The sequence below is a fragment of the Stegodyphus dumicola genome, chromosome 11 (assembly GCF_044657685.1).
Source record: "Stegodyphus dumicola isolate Sdum_Otavi_A_Nest chromosome 11, ASM4465768v1".
Lineage (NCBI taxonomy): Eukaryota > Metazoa > Arthropoda > Arachnida > Araneae > Eresidae > Stegodyphus > Stegodyphus dumicola.
The window spans coordinates 94,704,126-94,730,956 of record NC_140778.1 but is presented as its reverse complement, the minus strand read 5'-3'; the positions used below and the strand labels follow the sequence as shown (position 1 = coordinate 94,730,956).

At 36.5% G+C, this 26,831-nt stretch overlaps 1 protein-coding gene across 1 annotated transcript in view; it reads left to right on the top strand.

The window, feature by feature from the left end:
- LOC118194239 (MAM and LDL-receptor class A domain-containing protein 1-like) overlaps positions 1-26,831 on the top strand; it is a 458,361-nt gene that overhangs the window by 24,011 nt on the left and 407,519 nt on the right. The window contains exons 3-6 of the mRNA XM_085827015.1: positions 13,479-13,750; positions 13,968-14,067; positions 14,400-14,561; positions 22,318-22,539. Of these exons, the coding sequence (XP_085683141.1) occupies positions 13,479-13,750; positions 13,968-14,067; positions 14,400-14,561; positions 22,318-22,539 (756 nt within the window). The remainder of the gene's footprint in view (positions 1-13,478; positions 13,751-13,967; positions 14,068-14,399; positions 14,562-22,317; positions 22,540-26,831) is intronic.

Genomic DNA, 26,831 nt, shown 5'->3' with positions numbered 1-26,831 from the left:
AGTTTTACGCGCGAGTAATTGAAAAACATAATAAGAAAATCGGTCACAACTCATTTCTCGCCCTTTTGGCAATAAAGGTAGACCTTGCATGAGGTAAAACTTCTTGAAATCTGCCACTTGCAGTAAGAATGAAAGATTAACTTAAGTTTGTAAAGTAACATAAAATTTTACTTATCTTTGTAATATTCAGACATCCTTTTCTGGGCCCAGTCTTTAAAGGTGCTGCAGACCGTAGCTTGGTTGATCCTCCTTCTTGTACGGGCTCGCCCTTCAGTGCTTTCCTCTGGAAGCTTCCGTTTTTCACCACTACGGCCACCCTTGAACATCTTCCTTCTGTCCTCTGCTTGTGGTCTTGGCCGTTTGAAGGCAGCTGGTCTTGGTGGAACCGGGAAACTTCTGTCGTGATCCTGCTTGGACCTCGTTGTTGGCCGTTCAAATTTTTCTTGTACTTTTTCCTCCGCCGCTGATGGCCCTTCGCAGTTCGGCGACTTTTGCTGCGGAGAGTTCTGTCGGATGAGTCAATCTTCCGTTTCACAGCCGGGTTATAGTTGCCGTCCTTTCTCCCGGTCTTTTCCACATACGTCGTCCTTCTCCCTTCTTCATTCTGGGGGTGTTCGTGAACTCTGTTTTTTGGACGGTGGAACGGCTTCTTTTTCTTTGTACCTTCAATTTTTCCGCGGGGCAATTTTCTTTTCACTTGCTTCTGTCTCTCATTGGCTTGCCCTTGTACTTGTCGTTTTCCCACCTCTGGAACTTGTACCTGCGGTGTCTGCCGTACCGGATCCTGCAAAAGATCTGAAAAGATTTGCATTTTATTACGATCGAAGTAGGGCTTGATTTGATCCATATTTGCGGAACAGGTTTCACCATTTCTTGCCTTTAACACTACAACAGCGTGAGTTATTTTTTCTATAACATATGGTCCTTCAAAGCGTGGAAAAATTTGGCAGTTTTATCTTCTGGTGCTGAAGAAAGTGAATGCTTAATTTTTAGTACTTCATCCCCTACTTTATAAGTTACTCCCCGTCGTTTCAAGTCATAATACAATTTTTGTTTTCTTTGTGCTACTTCCGTATTCTTTTTTGCTTCTTTTATTAGTTTTTCTATATCACCCATTTTAAATTCTGGGGCTCTTTGTTGCACATAAAATAGTTTATCTAACGGTGTTATAACCTTTCTGCCTAGAAATAACTCAGCAGGAGTTTTGCCCGTTGTATCATGTTTTGCGGTCCTAAGGGCGAAAGCAAATTCATTGACATAGTTATCCCAGCTTTTATGAAAATTTTTAACATAACTACGGATAATTTTCACTATATTTCTGTTGACCCGTTCCGCTATATTTGATTGCGGCCGGTACGGGACCATTTTTAAATGACGTATGCCCAGTTTTTGGCACATGTCTTCAAATATATTACTTACAAATTGAGGACCATTATCCGATATAACTTTTAGGGGCGCCCCGTATTTTAAAATATATTTATTTAAAATAGAATCGGTAACTAATTTCGCGGAGGCTCGTTTTAAGGGAACAATTTCGGTCCATTTACTAAAATGATCAACTGTAACAAGGAGATAGCGACTTTTGTTTAACTGACTTTTTGGGAAAGGGCCCAATAAATCGATGCCGATTATTTCATTTGGAAATTCGGATTTAATACTATTTAGAAACCCGGCCGGGCGGAAATTAATATAATTAACGGCTTGACATGTTGGGCAGGACTGGACATACGCCCTTGTTAACTTTTGCAGTTCAGGAAAGTAGACTGCCTCGCGTACGCGTTGGATAGTTTTTCGAATACCAGCATGAGAAGCTAAAGGGCTGTCATGGAGCTCTTGCAGGATATTTAATCTAAGACTAGCTGGGATAACAGGTCGAAATTCGTTGTTGGAATTCGTAGTTTTTGTATAAAATAATAGACCATCTATTAGTTCGTAATGGGCCGCCCTATTTCTTATTGCCACAATATCTTGGTGGCTAAAATTTTCAGGATCCTTCAAATACTCATAAATACTTCCAAACTCAGGATCCTTACCCAGTTCGGTTATTACAGTTTCTCGGGAATTTATTGTACACGCTGTCAGCATTGCAACTTTTACGGTATTACCCTGTTCGTCTAATTTAATTCGTGACAGGGCATCTGCTACGATATTTTCCTTTCCGGGGGTATGCTTGATTACCAGATTATATTCTTGCAGCTTGAGTGCCCATCTTATTAACCTTGGGGATAAATTTTTCCCAGAGTACAATCTAGTTACCGCCGCATGATCAGAATATACTGTTATCGGCGCCTTTCCAAAATAGACTCGGAACTTTTGCACTGCTAACAGAACTGCAAGTGCCTCTCTCTCGGTCGCGGAATAGTTTCTTTGTGTTTGATTTAAAGTTCGGCTAAAAAATGCCACTGGCTGCTGATTTTGCGAAAGTACCGCTCCTACCGCATAATCCGAAGCATCCGCTGAAATTTCTAAATTTTCATCCTTTTCAGGAAATTTCAACACAGGGGCTTGCGTTAATGCTTGTTTTAATTTTTCGAAAGCACTATTGGCTTCGGCCGTCCACGAGAATCTTGCCTTTTTCCTTTTTAATTTTAACAATGGCTCAGCGATAGCCGCAAAATCTTTTATAAAGGACCTATAATATGAACAAAGTCCTAGAAAAGAAGAGAGCTTCTTTGCCGTGTTTGGAGTCGGATACTTTTGTACAGCGATTATTTTTGATTCATCTGTCTCGATCCCTTTTTGCGATATTTTGTAACCTAAATATTTTAATTCAGGGGCTGCAAATTTGCATTTTTCGACATTAACTTTTAGACCGGCCTCATTTAATAAAGAAAACACCTGTCTTAAATCCTGTACATGTTGGTCTAGATTATCACTAGTAATAATGATATCGTCTAAATAGATAAATGTGGACTTTCCGAGAACAGGTCTTAACACAATGTCCATGCATCGCTGAAATGTTGCTGGGGCGCCTGAAAGGCCAAACGGCATTCGCAAAAATGCATAAGTGCCAGACTTGGTTATAAAAGCAGTCTTAGGCACGTCCTCAGGCCTGATCCCTATTTGAAAATAACCATTCGTTAAGTCTAAAGTCGTCATAAATTTGGTTGATTTTATGTTCCTTAAAATTTCTTCTATAATCGGTAACGGATATACCGGATATTTCGTTATGGAATTTAATTTACGGTAATCAATAGCGAATCTCCACCTTTTTGGATGCTCCAAAGGATAATCATTATTTTTCTTACATAAAACCACCGGACTAGCATAACTACTTGAGATAGGCGTTACGATCTTTTTACGTAGCATATCGGTAATATGCCATTCTATAATTTTTTCCTTATTCTTATCATACCGGTATGGTTTTTGACGAACCGGCAATGCATCTCCGGTGTCAATACTATGGTTAGTAACCTGGGTAAATCCTGGAATATCACTAAATAAGGAAGCAAATTCACTTACCACTTGTCGGATTCTATCTTGCTCGTCATTAGGCAGGTGGTCAAGATTTAACCTTGGCGGTTCAACCTTTTCTACACGCACTGGTTTCATCGTCAGCTTAAGAGACGCTTCATTAAAATCCAGTGTAGCTTGTGCGTCTGAAAGAAAGTCTATTCCTAGTATTAAGTGTGCTTGCAAATTCTTTACTATAAAAAACATTACCTTTACTTGTTCGTCCTTGATACGGATGTACAAAGGTACTTTACCTACGCACTTACATTGTTCTCCTTGCGCCGCTAATACTGTTGTATTATCCGCATTATATATGCGGTATTTGCGAAAATACTTTCTAAAAAAGACTTCTGCCACACAGGAACACTGCGCGCCGGTATCCAGGAGTGCGGTGGCCGGGATATTATTTACCAAGACTTCAATCTTCGGAAGAGTTAAATTTTTCACCATTACTGTATTTAACTTGTAGGAAGAGGGGTTTTCGTGGCCTTCGGATTTCCGCACCCTCTCGTCAGCAGAAATCCGTTTTAGTTTAAATTATTTTTCCTTTCGGTGCTTTCCTTCTTTCTCCACTGGCCTTGAGACTTTTTTCCTGGGTTGCTATTGAACTGTCGACGTTCGCCGGCTGTTTTTGAATGCTCGGGTTTCCTTGCCCACTGATTCGCTTTTTCTCCGTAGCCATGTGCTTGAGTTTGCTGTAGTCTTGGCGTACCAAATTGGTTTCGCTGTTGATATTGGCGTCTTCTTTCGACGTCCGCCGTTCTTCTACTTTCAAACTGGATTGCTAGCTCAAATAATTTTTCCAGTGTAGTCGGATTTCTCAATTCAATAAAGTCTTGCACTTGGGGTAGTAACCTCGGCAAAATCACTTGAATTATTTCAGGATCCGGACGGTTTCCATACAAGAGCTTGAAAACGTGAATTTTTCTTAAAATAAAACTCGAGAGGTTTTCCATTCTTTGTTGATATATACTGAAAAGTTCTGTTTCTAATTTCGCACGATCCCTTACAACAGGGAAGGCTTTTAGTAGGGCAGTCTTGAAATTTTCGTAGGTATAGGTGGGACTTCCTGCTTGACCCAAGAGACTTCTGCCTATACATTTGAACCAGTTAAGCGCTTGGCCCCTCAAAGCGCTGGTAGCTAAGGTAACTTTTTGAAACTCGTGCACGGGGTAGAGCATGAAGTGGTCATCCAATTTTTCCAAAAAATTGGTTACCTGTGAGTTTCCATTAAACGTTGCTTCTGGTTTCATCGAAGCGCGCATGGTCTGGACAATATACCCAAATCCTTCCAGGGCGGCAGCTGGCATTTCTGGATTCTGAGCTGTTTCTGCAGGCAGCACAGGTTCTTCTTGAAACTCGGCCATGGTTATTCTTCGTCGGGTGCCACTATCAGGTTCAATGTTTCTTCTAGCCTTCTTCGGAAACATACAATGACCTGACTAGAACAGAGAGCTTACTAAAGCTATGTTCACTAATTGTAGTAAGTAGACAGGATACAGACGAAGGGTATACAAAACCCTTTATTTTTTCTTTATGTACAATGACTTCCGTACTTCGGAATACAATGACCCTCCACTCGGGGTCTAACTTAAAAGATATCAAAATAAAACTAAACTCTAATTTAACTTTAGAATAAGATTGGCCTTATAATAACAGGAAGCGTATGTAGCACAGAGACTGTGAACACTACAATACGTTTAATTTATCAAGAGGATTAAAACCTCTGGCCTGGAAGGCAAAGTAGCAACTGCGTAACTTCTAAGGTAAGCGGCCTGCTTCGAACTCACGGCTTCCTCTCTTCTGCTTGGCAAAAAGGCCACACTTAAATACTTGGCGTTCGCCAGACAACTTTGCATAAACTCCTTCACGCTTATAACTCTGGCCGGAAGTAGAAAATAAGAAGTGATAGTAAAGATTTAAAATAAAATAAACGTTAGTAAAACTTAAGATCCTTACAGACTTATTTGGAAAATTTAATGACGTTCAAACAAAACTGCAAGGAAAAGATGTAACAATTATCTAAGCTCCGACAATACTGTTAGGCTTCCAAGTAAAATTAAATTTATTTAGATCTTCATTGCTACGTAAGGATTATAAGTATTTTTCAAATCTGCAACAATTAAAAATAAAAGAAGAAGACTTGGAAATATATACAAATCATCTTCAAAAATTAAGCGACTATTTTAAACTGCGCTTTGTTAATTTGGAAAACATCGACATCCCTGATTGGATTATTGCGCCATTTTCGGCGCAAATTGATAACGTGGATATCAACATACAAGATGAGCTTGCTGAACTATTGTCCGAACTTGAAGCAAAAACGCTTATTAAAAATTTAACAATACGAAAATTTTGGACTAATATAAATATAAAGCAGAAATATGTGAAAATTTACGAAATGGCTCAGCCATTTATGCTGGCGTTTCCATGTTCGTATATGGTTGAAGCCGGTTTCAGTCACGTTAATTCAATTTCAACTAAAAACAGAAATAAATTAAATGTGGAGCTTCGAGGGAATTTAAGGTTAAAATTGACTAATTTCGAACCCAATATAGCGAACCTTGCCAAGAAACACCAGGCACACTAATCTCATTAAGAAGTAAAAAATCTGTAGCTACTTTACTTACTGTTTCTGATTTATTAAATATTTAGACTAATATATAGTTTTATTTTAATTACCTAAAAATAACCTTTGTGGGGGTCTATGGAGATTTCGAAAAATTATATAGGGGGCGATGATCAAAAACGTTTGGCGACCCCTGCCATAGACGGAGTGGATGATGCCTACAGGCATTTAATTGGAACTCTAGCAAGTGCAGCAAAACAAACGTATAAGAAACAAACACCCAGCCAGAAGAAAGAACTTTCCTGGTGGAATGACAAACTAACGGCAAGCAGAAGCAGAGTTCGGGCGCTCAGAAGACTAGCACAGTCAGAAACAGATTCCATACAAAGGGACCAAAAAATGCAGACGTACAAGAAGGCAGTTGCGCAATACAAACTACAGATAATAAAGGCCAAATCCGACTCCTGGCAGGAACACTGTAGTAGAATACCAGAAATTTTGGGGAAAATACAAAAAATCGCCACAGGAAAGGTCTTTAGACCGACTCAATTGACTGCGAATGTGGCCCCTGACGCACCAAATACAAGAAATATTCTTTCGGTAATACTGAAAACGGGTTTTCCTTCAGATGATCCAGCCAATGACTCAGAAATGCATACATTAATAAGGACGCAATTTCAGGAAAAATTCTGGTCTTCCAAAAATGGAGACTATCTCCCACCAACAATAGAGGAGGTAGACTTAATCATAAATGGTTTGGCAAGGAAAAAGGCACCGGGGCCGGATGGCTTAGACAAGATAATACTCAAGGCATTGCATAATGAGTTTCCAGAGCTGGTCCACTCAGTCTGCAAAGCATGCTGGAAAGTAGGACACTTTCCGAAAGATATGAAGCTGGCAGAGATCGACTGCCAGTTTCATCGGCCAACCCTGTGGAACCTAGTAGCTAATTCAGCGTTCCAAATTTTTGAGATGGAGAGAAAAATATATCTGCAAGCTTTTGCGGATGATTTCCTTCTAGTAACTTCGGGAAGAAAGAATATCGAGAAAATTACACAAAATGCACTAAATAGGTTCTTAGAGTGGGCACAAACACATAAACTTACGATCTCAGCAGAAAAAACTACCATGCTATTTATAGGGTGTAAAAGAGTTGTAGGGTTTATATTTATTTTAACTAACATTTATTTTAAGTTTAAACTATCTTTCCTGTCAAGCCTTACTTTCCCCTGGAACTGCCAATGCCAGAGTATGTAAATTTTTAGTAGAACGCGCAAGGATTCAAATTATCAGCGGAAGTATTCTGAGTTAAATAGAAAGGAAACGAGTTCGAAGGTGTGCTTTCTTACTTCACGAGCGCGGAGGTAGTTAGTCAGAAATTGAAGAACCACGCGTTTCGGCCTGTGTGCTTGCCTAGGCAAATTGTTAATCTTTCAACGTAATATTCAGAGTTTGCTGAAGTATTAGCGGTATTGTAAAACACGGTGAGGTTAGTTACGTTTAGAGAGCCTCGTAGTTAGTGACTTGTTAGTATCTCTTTTAGTTTCTTATTTTTATTTTACCGCCGGGTCGGCGTAGTTTGTGAGCGTCAAGAGCACGCCTTTGTAATTTCTAAAGTTGAATAAAAAGGGACTTAAACCCTTCTCAAGACTCTGTCTAATTCCCAGTTTCAGCAGTCACCACTTTGTTGCGTGCAGGTTGGAGGCGCGCAACTCTACAGAGTAATGAAAAGAAATCCTACCATTAGACTCAACGGTAGCTCAATAAAATGCTCTCCAAACATAAAATACCTAGGATTTATCCTCAACAATAATCTCTCTTGGATTCCCCACTTAAAAGAACTCAGAAAAAGATGTATCGCACTCACAAACACAATGCTACGCACAACAGGACTGCAGTGGGGAGCACCACCATGGGTGTATAAGAGGTGGTACCAAGCAATAACAGAAAGAATTGTTCTCTACGGCGTAGCGATCTGGGGAAATACACTCAACGTAAGCATGCTAGATTACTCCTTTCCATGCAAAGGCTGCAACTCTTGCTCATCTGCAAGGGCTACAGACTACTTCAACGACAGCTCTGCAGGTTCTAGCAGGAATTCCTCCGCTAGACCTGCAAGCGGAAAGGGAGTCGTTAATTGCAAGAGTGTTAAGGCTAGGTGAGGATGGAGTTCTATGGGAACAACACCACTTTGCTGAAGACTTTGGAAAACACAAGCCAGTGACACAAGGACATCCGGCTGAAACACATCTAAAAAAGTGTATTCTAGGCCACTATGTGACACCAAAAGATAATCACACAGCTATATTTACAGATGGCTCAAACACCGATACGGGTACTGGCAGTGCCTTCTGCGTTCTAAAAGGTAATACAATTGTGTATAAACGGAAAAGAAGACTTGGAAGTAGGAACTCAGTATTCGAAGCTGAGCTGGCAGCACTTAAAGCAGCAATTAATTATGTGAAGAGGAACAGACTTATCCACATTACTATTTACAGCGATTCTGCCTCTAGCCTTGACGCAATCAAAGGTTACAAAAGCAGAAGCCAGTATGTCCAAGAACTTAGAAAAATCCTCCTCAGTCTTCTACCATCAGAAAGGCCATGCCTCACCTGGGTTCCGGCTCAAGTGGGCATTAAAGGCAATGAGGAAGCAGACACCCTGGCAAAAGAAGCGGCAAAGGAGGTCTCAAGAACAGATAAATTACCTAGGTCTCATCTCAAAAAGATCACTCTAAAACAACTGATAGACAGATGGCAAGCCAGATGGGACACAGGAGATACAGGAAGGAGAACGTATATGTTCTTCCCCAAAACAACGCTAGAGTTAAACTGCAATAGTGGTAGTCAGACACAGTTTTATAATCACACAGCTGTTGTGTAACAGGTCATGGCTGTTGTGTAGCGAATTTAATTTAATTAAGTGATTCATAAAAATCAAAATTTTAATTTGTAATTATTCAAAACTTGAGCTACACAAGTTTGGTTATATTCCTTTTGGCTTATTAATTCTAGTGTAATTTTGGCTTTCCGAGTTTACGCGAACTGCGTCTTCAATCTTGTACACGCAAACAATGGATTTAGGTGAATTTTTTCACGTAATAAACTCAGTTTTTCATGTCAAAAATTATTTTGATTTCTTAGTCTTTAATATCATTAGTTGCAGAAAAATTAGCTCTTTAATTTGACATAACTTTCGTTTTTCTAACTTTAATTGCATTTCAGTTATGAGCTTTAATTAATAGATTTTTTTTCGTTTGCTTGTGATTTCGGTAAAGGGGGATGAAATGCCCCTTTTCCGGTTGAAAAGTCACTTTTTGCGAGTTTCAGCATTCTTTCGTTGGGACCGCTTGTAGGGTTGTTGAAATTCCAGATTCCCCTTCCACAAGGCGTGGTTATTTTTGGCGAGGGTTTGGCGACATAGAATTTCCGTTGAGGTTTCATTGTGGTGGATTTGGCGAGTTTGCTAACATGAGGGAATGCTGTTGTTGCAACTATTTTAACTTTTGGCGAAGAGTGAGTTGTGCCAACTTGGCAGTCCAGCGTCCTCCCTTTTAACGGGTTGTTTTGGGGACGAGGACACTTTTTTTGACTGTTTTCACTTGCCGTGAAGTAGGAGCTAGCCGGCAGCTGATTTTTCTTCTGGAGCCATGTTCGAGATGAAAATTTCTGAGTGGCCATTGTTAGGCCATGGCTTTCAGATATTACCCTAATGATGTTGGCTCCAGTAGCCGTTTCTCGTGGCACGCGGCCCGAGAAATATGTTCGGCATCTTTATAAGGTGAATTCCTACTGCAGCGATAATAGATCTTAAAAAGTATGATCTGCAATAGCTAATTACTTAAGCATCGATAATAGCTCTTAAAAATGTTGACCATTTGGTGCCTTCTTCAAGCTCCCTACAAAAAAAAAAGGGAAAATATTAGTTGATAACTGAATGCTGTCCTTATCTCCAGAATGTCAAGATTTTTTTTTCGACAACAAATTTCTTCAACAGATATCAGTGCGGTTTTTTCAAGAAAATTTTAAAGCTTCTAATTAAGGACATTCTTTGCCCATAGCATTCAAGAACTTTTCTATTAGACTTTTGGGACTCAAAAAAAATTTTTAAAGTTACTATTTCAAGAAATTCCGTGACCATAGCCTACAGGAACTTTTTCTTAACGTCTCTTTTGGTGTGTTAAGAGTTGGTTTCAAGAAAAGTGGTTTGGAGTTCCACCGCCTCTTACTCGCCAACCAGGCTACTGTGAAGTTCAGCTAAGTGATTTTTTTTACCCTTTTCTAATAGTTAATGGTTAGGGAATTTAATTCTGTTGTTTGAGTTGAAGTAAAGTATCAGATTGACTAAAGAATTATAGCCTTATTATAATTATGGTAACTTAACTTAATAGTTTTGAGAAAGAAGTTCTTCAGGAATTATTTAATTGAATTTTTGTTTGTATTACTCATTGGTGAGGTTGATTAGCAATAGTGCTTGTATTAGAGCATTCTTGCTCCTCTCAGTACAAACCTGTTTGTAAAAGTGTAATGGTGTCACTACATATCTTTATCCGGTAAAACCGTATTTAATTAATAAAAAATATATAGAGAGAGAGGTTAAAAATTTGCTTTAATAGTGTTTAAATGATGGTATTGAGTGCAATATTATGAAATATTATTTTTGTATTGAGCAATTAGGTGTGAAGTGGAAAGTGTAACTTGTTAAATTTATTTATTTTATTATTTTGCTCCCCGGGGAGGGTATTGTTCTTAAATTTAAAGTATAATTTTTTTGGTATGTTTTACCAGTTCTTGCAATATTAAATTTAATAATTACTACAAGGATGTTATACATAAAAAGAAAAAGTAATTACTCAGAAATGTTGGATGTGTGAAAACAATAGTACAACTTTTGTTGAATATATTTAGATTTTTTTTAACTAATGAATATATCAGTCATTTGCTTTAATAGTTAAAAAAATAAGTTTTTCTAGATCATTCAATGGTTAAATTTATTTTGTGTGTTCATGATTTTTACCAGTCTTTACTCAAATGGATTTTAAGGGTTAATCCGGAAGAAACACAACGCAAAATTTTCAACTTTATTGTTACTAGTATCTTATTGCTGAATTGAGTTTTATTTTATATGTTATGGTCAACTTGTAGGGTACCTTTTGGTAACTTTGGAAAATTTAAAAGAAAAATTCAAAAAACACTATAACATTTTTGGTGCCGTGACTCTTCGGACCAATTTTAGCACATAACATGGCCCATTCCTGACCTATCTGCATAGATTCAGCCTGAGTGACACAGAAAGATGTCAATGTGGAGAGGTGGGGGATACAGACCACTACGTCCTTTACTGCACAAACACGGCACAGTACCATATAAGAAAGCCAAGTCAAGCTTACTGGCCACAATGGGCGGCAAATATGAGAACAAACAAAACAGCAAATAAAAAGCTACAAGCGGTAATCAGCCATTGTCAGAGAAAGTATTCTCTAATACGACGATAAGTGTCCCAAACAGAAATAATCAAGTGCTTAGCGCTCTGAATCAAAAATGTATAAATCACACTAAATCAATCTGGGCACACACCTCGAACCTCTCAACCCAAGACTAACTTAGATAATTAAGACTATGGCAACAACCTGCCTATATTCTTTAAAATGTTTACTTTTGCAATTAATGTACAGGTCTAGGACTCGCAAGACCAGATGGTGCTAGTAAAATCTTCAACAGCAATGAGTTTTTCCTACACTTACTAATCGTATTTAAATTACAAGTTTGTGATAAATAGGTTCAAGAAGGGCAAGGTCAACTTATGTTATCACCTCAACTTAAATTTATGAATGATATTATTATTCTTATGGCATTTTTGCCTTCTTAATTTTAATAAATATTCAACTTTTTATGTAAATTTTAGGGAAGAAATATCTGTATTTAAGTGATCAATTGCATGTTTGAATCTCTTCCCTAGTGATCAGCATTACGTGCTTAATTATGTTTTGTATAAATTATGTGCATGTTCTAAGGTGATAAAACTAACTATGGAATTAATGTAGGTAAGTTTCTCTTTGTAATTATGTATCAGCATTATGTATTCAAATGTTTGGAATCAGATATCAGTTTTACTGAGTATGGTGCTGTACTTTTCTGTTTATGTTCACTTTAAAGTACTCAAGTCTGTATTTATTCCTTCTCTGCATGTACTATGAAGGTCAGTTCGTACTTGGCTAGGATTTAGACTACATAGCATTACTTAATGATCAGTTTTATGTATTATGCTTATCAGTTTTGTTTTTAGTTTTCATGTATTATGTATGCATTTTTAAGTGTTATGTATGCAGGCATTAGGGATCAGCTTTCTGTATTTCTGTACTCAGTATCATGTTAGTTTTTCACTTTAATATTCAGTTTTGTACTTATGTATGTATTATCCTGTCTGCAAGTACTACGAAAGAAAATGTAGGTGAATGGTTCAATTTGTAAAACAACTACAGTTTAAGTATGCGCAAAGAACTAAATTGTGCAGGAATTTGTTATCTTAGTGATAACAGGTACACATTCTTTTAAATGTTCTTACTTAAGAGTCAGGCACATGGAAAGTAAACTGCGTTAAATTATGTTTGGGCGCTAGGATTTTTTTAATCATCTTTTAATCTCTCTCTTTATTTATTTATTTTTTTATTTTTTATTTATTATTTTTTAAAGTTTACTATGTGCAATAATTTAATAGGTTACAACTTTCCTCCATGCAGGAACAACGATTTCACAGAAGCCCCATAAATATATGACAGTTGTGTCAGGATAAGCACCCGCATGTAGACATTTAGCAAGTCCAGAAAATCCACGGCAGTTAATTTTTCAGGCAGAGTCCTCCTATCTTTACTTTATCTAACGCAAGTTTCTGTCTATTCTAACAGCGATTCTTAACAGTCTTTTGATTGCTTCTTTGCTTAATTTTAAGTAGTTCCCAACAGGATACTCTTTCCCCGTACAACAACATCCAAGTTTATATGTAGACTTTATGAGGCTCTTAGCCGTATATTCGGCTGCGTTCCCGGAGCAGGATGGAGCAGAGAGTAGATGGTTTCTGCCAGGAAGATAACACACTGTGAGGCTAAAGCCAGGTCAGTGGTCTTCCTTGGTGGCGCTCACTCACTCACTCACTCACGTCACACAAGTGAGCATTAGACAACAACAAATTGATTTTTATAACATTTCCCCTAAAATCTGAAGCAGTTGCAGATGGCAGATTATTTCAATAGAGTCCATATTATATGACTCCATATTGTTTTAAGTTTTACTTTTAAGTTTCAGTAAACTCCATGTTTTTTTTAAGTTTGATAACAACAGCCATGTCCTGCTGTTATTATAAAACTTTAAACAAATAAGAAATGCCTTAAGCTAAACAGAGAGATCCAAATTGCATCTCTGTAATTTTATGAATTTATGACCTCTAATTTCATTTTCAGACCTAGGTGGCTACTTGTTTGTAAACGTAAGCGCAGCCAAGACATATGATGTCAAACTTCAAACAATAGCTCTGAGAGGTGATTACTGCGTGCGCTTCTTCTATCACATGTATGGCGCAGACATAGGTAGTCTGACTGTTTACATTCAGAGTACAAGTACATGGTACTCTAACACTAAGGAGTATTTCTTTCGCAGCAAGACCCAAGGCGATCGCTGGAAAGAAGCTCTTTTTACCGCCAGATATGAAGGGGCAATGGATACAGGATACAAGGTAAGAAAACTGAACTCCTTTTGAAATTCGGTAATATTTTAGTTGATATATGGAAGAAAGAATTTCTGGTTAGTTTTCTGGTCTGCGACGTTAAAATCTGAAACATTTAAGATTTTTTTTAAACTTGCTTTTACATTTTTTATGATTTAATTAAAAAAATTAAATAACAAAGAATTGTTAAAAAGTTTTATAGGATATTTTCAAATCCATTTTATAGGTCATATTCAAAGCAAAGCACGCATCTTCAACGAAAATCAGAGGGGATATAGCTTTGGACGACGTGGAACTGACGCCAGGAAAATGTGCAGATACAAAACGTAAGTTATCTTTCTCCTCGAAAGTAACATTATAGAGACCTTAGATTATTTCGCAGGAGGAAACATGTGAAATGAGCAATGCCCTCGCCGGCACTCGAACCCTGGAGCTCTCGAATACTCGCCGAGCGTGCTAACATTAGTAAATCGAAACTTTCAAATGCTAATCAGTAAAAACTAATGAAAATAATTCTTACGAATAAATTAGAGTTATTTCGACGAGCTTATAAGTAGCGGTTTCATAAATACTAATTATTCAGCTATTTCAACGTGTAATTTTATAGCTTGTTATTATATAAAAGTATTTATTCATAAAAAATTTTATTCTTTTTTAGGGGAGGCTGAAAAACTTTGCAGCTTCGATGATTATAACTGTGGTTATACCTCTTCGAGGAAAACTTGGGGGTCCATGAACTGGGAATGGAAAGCTGAAGGACGGAGGACGAGCTCATTGAACGTTTTACCAAACGCCGACCATACATTAGGAACATCATCGGGTAAGTTCAACCAAGTGATAATTTAAAAGTAAAAGAAATTTCATTTTTAACGTAGGACTACATTCCTCTATAACACCTGATGAGAAAGCAAATATTACCTCGCCATTTGAGGTTTGCTCAAATACTTATAGCTTCGAAACTACAAATGTTACAATCAATCTAAATACATGATCAGATAGATGAAAGAGCACATTAGTAAATACAAAATAATTTTTAAAAATTTGAAAAACGATATACTTATAGCAATGAGTCAAATGTAATGAAATTTTGGGGATGTCATAACTCCGTGCGCATGCGCGACTGCGTGTAAGTAGCAAGGTCGTCTGGTAGACAGTCAGTGTGTTCGAATGGTATTTGATGTATTTTATTTTATTTAGCCGAAAATACTTAATAATCAGTCCAAAAAAGGAAAAACAAAGCGTTTGAGGCAAAGAGAAACAGAACAAAGTAAACAAAAAGACAATGTGCAAAAAAAAAAAAAAAAAAAAAAAAAAAAAAAAAACTGAACGCAAGAAATGTTCTCGAAAATAACTTAATAGACGGTACTATGAGAAAATTCAATCAAAATCATTAACACTCTGTAATCACTTTGCTGTGGAGAAAGGAGCATGAACTTCGTGTAACAACACATTGACACCTGTCAATCTGGAACTGCTACTTGTGGATATTTTCAGCGTCAATATTTCAGATGATTTCAGAAACGATTTTAGATTTAAGATGTCTGCAGTTATATTCCTAGTAAATGTTAAATCAATAAGTTAACTGTCAAGTGTACTTGGTTGTTATTTGGCTCCATATTGATATTAAAATGATGTTTCAGAAAATCAAATGTCTTTTGATTTCGTTTGAAGTTTACATTGAAATTTCCCTTTATAATTATAAGGATATCTGGATCTGCAGTAAACTCTTCATTGATCAATAAAGACATCTTGAGCTATTCATCTTATTTCTCAAATCATCGACTAGCTTTATCTCGGGTGATTTTGAATGAATAAATGTAGGAATAAAATAAAATAAAATAAAGTATATGTGCCTGTAAAATCTTTTGTTTGTTTTATTTGTTCTATAACAATCTCACATTAGTTTTATATCAATACTAGCGGTCAATAACCAATTCGTAAATAATTCCTTTGCTGCCAAATCAGGGAACAAGAACTTTTGACACTTCAAGTTAATAGGTACACGCATAACGTCATGATTTAAATTTAATGTAATATGAAAACTTTTTCTCAGTATCACTAAAAGAACGTGGCAAAAACATATCGTGTCACTTATCCTAACCTGAAACAAAAAAGTTGCCAACAGCAACTATTAATTTAAAATGCTGACATTAATGAATGAGATACATTCCGATGACCTCATTGATCACGTGACTTATGTATACCTTTTGTAAACAAACAATGCAGATGACCTCAGAGATCACGTGGCTTATGTACAGCTAATGCAAACAAGCAAGGTCATTCTTCCTCTTCTTCTCTTGCGGAATGTATCTCATTATTTTCGATTTACAGTGACATCACATGCAATCGAGGCTTTCTTTGACGGCAGAATATGATATTATATAATCATAACACATTTAATGTTTGGCAATGCTATTTTTATTTCATATTTTGTAAAGCTTCAAAATTTTTTACTAAAAAAGTCTACGATTTGAACGCGAACGGTGGCAAAACCTTCCGAAACAAAGCATTTTTATCTCCAACGACTCCCGAAACTATTGCCACTCGAAAGAATGAGTGTGAAAATTAATACTTTTAGAGTTTTTAATTAATATCTCGACTGATTAAAGTGGTACGAAGATCAAAATGGTCGAAATGGCTTCCCACGAATTTTTGGAATCGAGGGGTACTTCTCTCGAAATTGAACTGCTCTCCGTTCCGGAGGAGATGATGCCACTGTAAGGATCTTAAGTTTTACTAACGTTTATTTTATTTTAAATCTTTACTATCACTTCTTATTTTCTACTTCCGGCCAGAATTATAAGCGTTAAAGTATTTATGCAAAGTTTGTCTGGCGAACGCCAAGTATTTAAGTTGTGGCTTTTTGCCAAGCGAGAGAGAGGAAGCAGTGAGTCGAAGCAGGCCGCTTACCTTAGAAGTTTTACTCAGTTGCTGGTTGCCTTCCAGGCCAGAGGTTTTAATCCTCTTGATAATTTTTAAGCGTATTGTAGTGTTCACAGCTCTCTGTACTACATACGGCTTCCTGTTAATATAGGGCCAATCTTCCACGTTTATCATTTTAAAGTTAAATTAGAGTTTAGTTTTATTTTTTATATTTTTACGTTTAGACCCCAGGTAGTGGGTCTGTGTATTCCGAAGTACGGAAGTTATTGTAAATAGAGAAAAATAAAGGGTTTTGTATACCCTTCTTGTGTATCCTGTCTACTTCCCACAGTGATTGAACATAGCTTTAGTAAGCTCTCTGTTCCGAGTCAGGTCCTTGCATGTTCCCGAAGAAAGTAAGACGGAACATTGAACCTGATACCACAAACAAACTAATTCATCCTCAGGATGCACATAATGTTGTAATCTCTGTTGTGGATTCTAAATAATTTACTTACAGAAATATAGTTTCAATAAGATGTTTCCATACATTCAGTAAGGTGAATTATCCCCTCCAGAATATCTAACCGTCAAACAAACAGATACAAAATTAAAACACTTTTTATTGAGCCTCACCACTTGCGAGTGCTTAAAAATGGACTTGGTTTAGAAATCAAAGTTACCTTTCAGAAAAGATACAAATGCAACAAATTAATTTAAAATGCCTAGAGTCAAGAAGATTACCTAGACCGAGATAGAATTTTCAAAATAAAGGCTTACAAAACAGGGTTTAAGCTTAATCTGCGGCATTCACAAATAGAATAACATTAGAGTCTAGAAGATTACCTAGACCGAGATAGAATTTTCAAATAAAGGTTTACAAAACAGGATTTAAGCTTAATCTGCGGCGTTCACAGATAGATTAACATTAGAGTCAAGAAGATTACCTAGACCGAGATAGAATTTTCAAATAAAGGCTTACAAAACAGGATTTAAAGCTTAATCTGCGGTGTTCACAGATAGACTAACATTAGCGTCGTCAGTAGACATTATTAGATTTTGCAAGGCAGATGATAGCAAATCAAACATTCACACTCTTATTTCTAAACCTCTCAACTTGATATAAAAACTTCTTGCTACTGAAATCTACATAAATTTTGGAATGAGAGAGAAAAGGCAAAAAGGAAAGGGGCATATTAAAATAGTATTTTATTAGTAAATTTAAACATAAATGCAACAATCTTAGTCATCAAATCAAACTTCGAACTAAATAAAAAAAAGTTCAGAATTTTGATCACTGATGTTCTCTCTATCATTATCAAGAAATGAAAACTTTAAGCAAAATTTAACTCTTGGTAGATTAGGTTAGTAAATTATAAACATATACCTATTAATATTTTACAGAATTTTGATTTAAATTAAACAAGTCAGAAAAATAAATTATTTATATGTAACTGGAGAAGCTTATCGAAGTTCAACTCTACTATAAAAACGGAAGTTACGTAAAATGTTGACATAGACAGAATAAACACAGAAAGCTGGTTACAAACTAGTTGCATTTTCAGAGGCCAATGAAAAGGAAAGACCGGGTAAATTCCAAGAGTTCAAAATACTAACTTACATACAATGAAGGTCCCCTCTCGATAGTTTTCATCTGCTTACTAGATAAGAGTCTACATAATAACTATTGCAAACTATAGAAATTGTCAATGTATGGATAGAAATTCCAAAAAGATAAAAGTATAGTTTAGGGTACCCTTTGGCGAAACTTGGCGATTTTTGGCGGTGCATAGATACCGATTTTGTGCAATTCTTTGACTCGTTTTTTTTGGCTTGCGATGTACACATCGATATATTTTCAAAAGAGCACCCAATTCTACAATATAGGCAAACAAAAAACTACATAATCTCAATAAAATACATTTTAAACCAAACAATAAAATAACATAAAAAAGGAAAAACATGTTATACATTTAAGCACCACCGAAAGCAAATATTCACTTACCATGATTTTCGAAATCGCTTCGTACACCCAGATCCACGTAAAAATGAAAATAGCAATCATACTCAAATGACGTTTTTCAAACCATGTACTCTTTCTGATCAAACGCTTCACATAGTGACCATCTGAAGCTTTCTTCCTACAAACCCATTCAAATCCATCTAAACAGTTTTTACGTTCGTCTAGACGCATATCCTTCCTACATACAGGACACTTATAATGGCTACTAAGTAAACCTTCATTTACACACCAGTCAATTAAAGCTCTTTTCCCCTTTCACTCCAAATCGTACAGAAACTTCAAATTAATCTTAGTACACTCGGCCATTCTACCGTCTAAAGAATCAAACCAACACACACCACAAAAACGCTTACAATACATCCCATGATTCAAAATTTCCCAGAATCATGCACCCGATTACGTCACAATAGGGTTTCCATAACATTGAACTACTCAGGCTACCATAAATGAAACAACAACTTCGCCGTAATACAAGGGATACCTTAAAGTCTACTCTATCCTCTAAAAATATTTTTTACGAAGCTTCCACTTCCTGTGCTAGGTCTCTCAATCTTAATATGCTTAGACTGCGACTAGCAAAAATGGAGATGTCTTCAGCTGTAACAACAAACAATTCTCTATCGTCTATCCTTGCTTTGCGGAAATGAAATCGCCAGAAAGTTTTCAGCCTCTCAACTTTTTTTTTTCCTTAATAAAATTACTATTTCCTTTTCTAGCAGGCATTAGTTAGAGTCGAAGTTAGGTTAGATTATTTCATTACAGCAAAGTATACGAGGGTATCTCTTTAGGGGGAGGAGTGCTTTTGTAAAGAGACATTTTAAGGGGTATTTGCTCGTACTCATGTTAGAAGAGAAATGCTAGTTAAATCTTACGTTAAGTAAATTACAAACAGAGCTTCAGGAGGTTTTGCATTGTTTGTGTAGAAGAACAATATTACTGCTATGAATATATTTTTAGATAATTTGAAAACTTAACAATTCGTGCACAAAATAAGATTATTTAAGATTTACTTTGTGGGGTTTTACCTTCCACTCAACATTTCTTCAACATCGAGCTGACGTCAAGTTCTGATTTCTCCTTTGAGCGCATGTTCGCTAAGAATCTCGATATTGCAGAACTGATTTTCTCTTCCTAGCGTAAACGCACAAAGAATCTCAATTCTGCAGGACCAAGGAGGTTAGGATAAATGGAGTAAGCCTCCAGCGTGTATTCCGCACCACGTTTCGGATTCGACAAACCTTACCACCTGTTTCAGGCCAACTTTCCCCACCTACCTGCGCTTCTGCAGCTGGAAAAGAGCTGGAACTCAGCCAGGAATCTGGAAAGAGCAGGAGTAGTGCATCTCCCGCTTCATGCTTGAATAACCAACAAAGTATCAAAGTATGTTCCGTGCAATGAAACGTCACATTATGACGTCGCGACTCATCATGGCCGCTGCTATTAGCGGACTTCTAGTAAGTTTTGTTTAGATTCTAATCGGCGTTGTCTACATGTTAGCTGTTCATCAATGAAAGTTTAGAAGTCACCCGTTCTAGTTTTCGTACTTAACGTAAAAGATTTTCTGCTTAGTGTATAGAAAAATTACAAGGATTGAAAATAATTCTTTCAAAATTAATAAAATCTAGGTACATGAAAACGTGTAAATGCTGATTGTAACACAAATCTATACTTGGAAAATCAGTGGAAGTTTCACTTATATACAAATTATGCCTAAAGACACATTCTGAGCCTGCGATATAGTTGATATTTGCTTTCAAATTACGAATTCAGTGTAATTCAATTTAACAATATGTTTCGTAGTCTTACCCATACGCTTTATGGCGGCCATGATAAGTCTTGGCGTAACGTTGCTGAGCTTTTGTGACGTCAAGCTAAATCCATCTATTCTAACTTCCTTGTGCAGTACGGATGTCTCCTCCTAGTGCATACGCACTAAGCGGAAATGATTCCTCCTGAAGCGGAACTGATCTCTATTCAGCGGAACAGACAAAGAAAGTCTATGTAAAGAAGGAAAGGGGTACTTTTCCGTTATGCCGGCGCAAGCGATAAAGTCGCCAATAATGGTACAACCGATTCCAAACGGAATATTCTCGCTGGTAACCTTTTACGTCTCATTTTAGAAACAAGTCGCAGCTTTTTCTTATCAGATTGATTGTTTCTTTCAATACTGGCATATTACATAGGATTTTTATCAGATAGTACAGTTTTATGTCTAAGGCCATTTTCGGTAATTAAGTCAATTAGGATGCAATCACAGCGCTTACCCGAAGCCGAAAATATAGAAAAGGTAAAGTCAAGGCTTAAATTCATCCATTCTAATGAGAATGCATTAGCGAAGTAAAGCACTGCAGTTTTACATAATTTCTGAGTAAGCTATTCGTACGAATTGAAATATTTGTTGCATTTAAACTTGTGTTCCAAATTAAGATTTAACTTGAAATTAATGTAGATAATTACTGAGAGCATTAGATTTTTGTAGTTTACATGAGATGAGATCGCTTGGGGTCACGTAATAGGAACCGGCGAATCAGGATGTTGAACCATGAAAGCATAGTAAATTCTTAAATTAATGTCTTTTTACAAATTTATTGTCTTTATTTATTGGCTTTTTATAAAATTTTAAGCGATATTAAAATGTTTATGCCTTCAAAATAAAAAATTCTTAGAACTAACATTTTTTAAATATTTTTTATGTGTATACTGTATGTTGTCGCCAATAAAGACTGCTTGGCGAGATTTGCGCCGGCGAAACGGAAAAGTACCAGGAAATGCTCCATAGACGTAATGTAAAGCAGTTTGTCTTCTACGCCGCTAGAAAGAAGAGGGACAATTCGCCAAGGGATTTGGCGACGGAGCCTGTTGGCGAGAATTTCTCCTTTTGTGATGTACCTGGCCGAGATTTTCAATCTCCGCCACGTGTACAGGAAATTGAGGAACACGGGTTAAGATGAATACTTCTTTGACTTTTCGCAATAATTTAAACTCGAATTTTCGTGCTTTCTTGCTTTACTAGTTGAACTTGTATTATCCATATCGCAGTTTGATGTCTGATTTTATATGTGTCAATATGTAGGGAAAAAAATGGAGTCACATAGCTTTAAACTCTTGATAATCGTGACCGTCGAACCTGTTCGAACTTCGACATCAGCTTCGAGCTTTGGGGCTTTTTGGCGATAGATATTTCACGCATGCGCAGTTGTGTCCTTTTTCGTTTGGAGGGAGCCACTCCTGCTGCTGCGAAGCTTTCCTTCTTAACAATACATAATACTAATTTAAGTAGTCGGGAAATAATATCAGGGAAATAAGGTAAATTATATTAGAGAAATAATATTGGGAAAATTAGGGAAATGGGGGATTATATTAATGAAATTAGGAAAATAATATTAGAGAAATGTATTAGGGAAACTAGGGAAATGTATTAAATAAATTAGGAAAATAATATTAGAGAATTGTAGGGAAAAGGTATTAATTTAATTAGGGAAATAATATTAATTTGCATAATATTATTGCAAAATCGCAGTGAAAAATATTACCTCTAAATTTAAGACGGATAAAGATTCTTATAACTAGTACGAGCAATCTCTATCAAAGAAGTGAGTATGTCTAAACTTTCGATTTGAGCAGATAATGTAAGGTCATAAAATGACACTCTAAACTAATTGAAATTTTCAACTTACTTGCTTTTTTAAAGGAGGTTACTGGTTTATTGGAGTAAGTGGATCATCGTGGAGCACTAACTTCCAGTCCGGATTACAAACATCTACGCTTACCAGTCCAAATTACAAAATGCCACAGACACCGTTTAACTGTTTACATTTTTACTTTTATATGGATGGAGATAGAGCTGGTTTCTACTGGCAAAAGGTGGATGAACTTTACCTTCAAGCTCAAATTACCTATTCTTCCTCTTCAAGTAAGTGTTTATTTTATTAATATTACCCGGCGTTGTCTCTTGATTTATGAGCTTTTGATAACTAAAATTTCATCTGCCTTAATTATCAGCTTTTATACATTGCAAGCCAATTTAAGATATGCATTGGCGCTAAAAATTGAGCAGCAGATTTTGTTCAGATATTATACATAAATACATCTTCAAATTATGAATGCGATTGGTCTCATGATAGCAATTTTATTTACCGCATATTGTAGCGTATAACGCAAAGCTATAATTTCACTCTATATTTTTAAATTTTTCGGTATATTCGCCATATAACGGGCACCCTTTTCTTTACGAAGAAACCTGAAAGATACATGTGCGATGCGTTTATCTTTTGAAGTCATTCTTTCAACGATTTTTCCTAGGATTTCGAGCAATGATATACTGAACAGACAAATGATAAGGGGACCAATATGTGTGTTTCGAGAAATGCTTGAAATTATGAAAAGAAGGTGAGTTGTATTCAATGCAGGTGTGCACAAGAAAGTTATTCTAGGGTTTCGGGAGGAGAAAGGGCGTAAAAATTTGGGGTAAGAATGCACTTCCGATCTGAATGAGCTCGCGGAATTAGGTGTCATTAAGAATCAGCTATTTTCTTTGATTTTCGATTTGAAGCCGTGATTGTGAAGGCAACATCGGAGGCTTGAATAAATCATATTTGCTTTAGTTGGAATATGGTTGATCCAGTTCCCTAGATCAGCTGTATTTCTGTTGAAATAAAGTTGATCTGATTAAACCCGACAAAATTCAAAAATCATTTAAAGAATGTCGTATTCTAACAATCTAGATGGAACGTAAGATGATTATTTATTTATGGATCAGAGTATCAGTGACAGTGAAGATGAAACTGGATTCGATGATCTGCCTGAAGATATAACAGAAAACAGATATGACAAACTTTTCATGTTACCCGATGACGAAAATTCTTAAGTTCATAAGGTATGCAATTTCTTTTATTAGTAAATATGGTTCTTGCCAAACGAAACAAAGACAGTGCTGGTTTCAAATGCAGAGTCATTCAATTTGCGAACGAAAATGGAAGCTGCAGCAAGGATGTTTGGTGTTGGTGAAAGCTCCGTACATGAGTGGAAGTAAAATGAAATCACGGTAGTTAATATGCCAAAGAATAAATGTGCTTTGCGAAAATGGAATAACAAAAGGGCCTATCCCAGAGGAAAATGTTTCGAAATGAGTCGTAGGAAATCGTCAGAATTGGATTAATTGTAATAAGAAACAGTGTACGTTTATTTTCAATAAAGTGAGCCAAAAGGAATGTAAAAGAAAGCGAAAACTTTGTGAGGTTTATCTATTTATTTTTAACTAATAGTTAATTTTGAGTTTTAGTATTTTCCTGTCACTTTTTTTTTCACCCACTCTTCCCTCATGCCAAAATGTAAATGAGATAGAGAGCGTTTATTCAGATTTAGGTAGAAAGAAGTGCTATTTAAGCAAGTGTTTCAGAAGTTAGTTTTTAGAGCGTGACTGTCTATTCCAGGCCGCGTTGTGCCGTGATTATTAGCGATTTGATTATGTGGCGTTGATTGCTTCTAGCCATTTAGCTTTGTCTCCCCGGTTTTCTAAAAACCAGAGCCTTTCCAGCGCGTCAAATTATTCTGTGAACCGTTAGGCATTTTGAATTTTTTCGGCGTTATGCATTTCTGTTAAGCCAGAAGTGCTTGGCTAGTGTAAATCCAGATTGGGTAATTGTTAATTTTGTGTTCGAATAAAAGCGTCTTGTACACCCTTCTTCTGATTTTGTTTGTTTCAAAAGGCTAGAATATAATTCTTCAATAGTCTTTTTAAAGTCTATAGTGTATGCTTCCTAAGAGAAGTAGACGTTATAACTTTAAAGCAACAATTAATGGCGTGGAATAATTTAGTTATACTAGGAGAAAAAGTTTCGCAAAGGCTTCCCAAAGATTTGGACAACAAATTGATAAGTTTCCAGAAATACGTTATTGACCTATGAAGGCAAAATGTCGCTTATTTCAAATATGGATGAAACACCAGTAATGTTTGAGATGATAGGAAATAAAACAATTGACATGAAAGGAACAAAAACGGCTCGCATAAAAACAACAAGTCACGAAATATCTCACCTCATTGTAGTGATTTCCTAGTACTTACCGGACGATATTAAAATTAAATCCCATGGTTATTTTTAGGAGAGAGGTTATGCCGAAATGTAATTTCCCAAATGGTGTTTTCGTTCATCTTCAAGGAAAAAAAGTGAAAGCCGAAAATGATGTGAAACTGGGTATAAGAAATATTTGCAAAAACTTTCTGTTGTCTTAGCGAATCCAGAAAGTCTTAAAGTTTGGGACTTGCTCAAATCCAATCTAGAGGAAAATGCAAAGAAATTGTTGAATGGGTGCAATACAGACATGGCGATTATTCCATGCAATTATTCAGTCTTTAGATGTGTGTATCAATAAAGCATTCAAAGTAAATTGAAAATGACAGTGGAATGCGTGGATGTTAGAAAATGAAAAACATTTACAAAAGGAGGTACTTCGTCATGCTAGTCTAGAAATATTATGTGAGTCGATAATAAAATCATGGAAGGAAAATTAAGCCCGAAATAATTCAAAAGTAATTTAAAAATATAGTATATTTAACAACATATAAGAAATGGAAGATGTTTATTTATTTATGGATCAGGGTAACAGCAACGGGCAAAGATGAAACTGAATTCGATGATGTGCCTGGAGATGAAACGGAAGACAAATAGGACGAACTTTTCTTGTAATCCGATAATGAAAATTTTTAAGTTTCATAAGGTATATCATTTTTTTTAAATAAACAGCATTTAGGAATATGTAGGAATCTAATTTTTGTATACTTATCATATCCTTATTTTTTAACCTATCATTTTTATGTCTGCCGTAAAACGTGCACCCCTAAACTTCTATCTTATTTCTGGCATTAAAAGTCGGTGCTATATGCCGGAAAATACGGTACTGAATTATCTTTATATATAGCTATGGAAAGAGAAAATATCTTTCCCAGTGAGTTGGTTAGTACATTGATACCAGAAAAGATTTCTTATTCTTACAAAAGGGCTCCTTGTAAGGTCAATGAAATAAAACCAGGAAGTGCCACATGACGATGCTGGATCAGGATGAGTATAAAAGGAAAATGAAGACAAGGATGATGCAGATGACAGAAAAATGAGGGAGGAGGAAGTAGTCTGTAATGGAGGTTGGAGAGAAAAATGTGAGAGGGGCGCGTGTGTACAAATGATGTGAAGTAGATATATGAAATCCGAATGAAGCAGACGAGGGATCAAATGTTAAAAATGCAGAAGTCTCTATACAAAATTGCAAAAATGAAAATATAATCTAAAATGCATGTATGCAATATGTACAAGCACAAAAAGAATTTCCCCATATATCTATGGAAAGAGAAATTACTGAGAAAATGGTCTTTCCCAGTGCTTTGGCACGTTGACACGTGAGTAGATTCCTTGCATTCAGCCCTTTGGAAGGGCTCTTGCAAAGTCAGTGAGGTAAAGCCAAGAAGTGGCACATGAATGTGCTGGATCAGGATGAGTATAAAAAGAAAATAAAGACAAGGGGGATGCAGACCATAGGAAATGAGCAGTCTGGAGTAGACTGTGATGGAAAGTGGAGAGAACACTCTGAGAGGAACTTCTGTGTATAATTGTGAACTAGAAATGTGAAATACGAATGAAATAAGTGAGCTGTGAAATCTTAGAAATGCATAAGTTGCAATACAAAACTGCAAAAATGAAAATATAGTGCCAAAGATACTAAAAAATGGATAAATACAAAATGTACTGTAGAGAAATTAGGTTATTTAGAAGAACATGAAAAGTGAGCAATGCCCTCACCGGGACTCGAATCACGGACTTCTCGAATAGGCGCGTAGCGTGCTGACCACTGGCATGTGCTGACCACGAAGTCATGCTAAGAAGGCAAGAGAAATACCTTATATATTCCCCCTTTTAAAGGGCGACTGAAGATTAGGGGACCCAATCGCCAAATCCTGGTGGTGGAAAATAATCGTCCACCATCGTTTTAGGTCGGGCGCCACTTTAGAGACATTTGGTTTACTTTGGAACAGAAAACATGAAAAATGAGCAATGCCCCCGCCGGGACTCGAACCTCGCACCTCTCGAATACGCTCCGAGTGTGCTAACCATTACACCACGAAGGCATGCTAAGAAGTATGGAGAAACCTTATGGTACAAACATAAAAAGAACTTTCCTAGTGTCTATTGATATTACTTACTTGGTAGACTTACT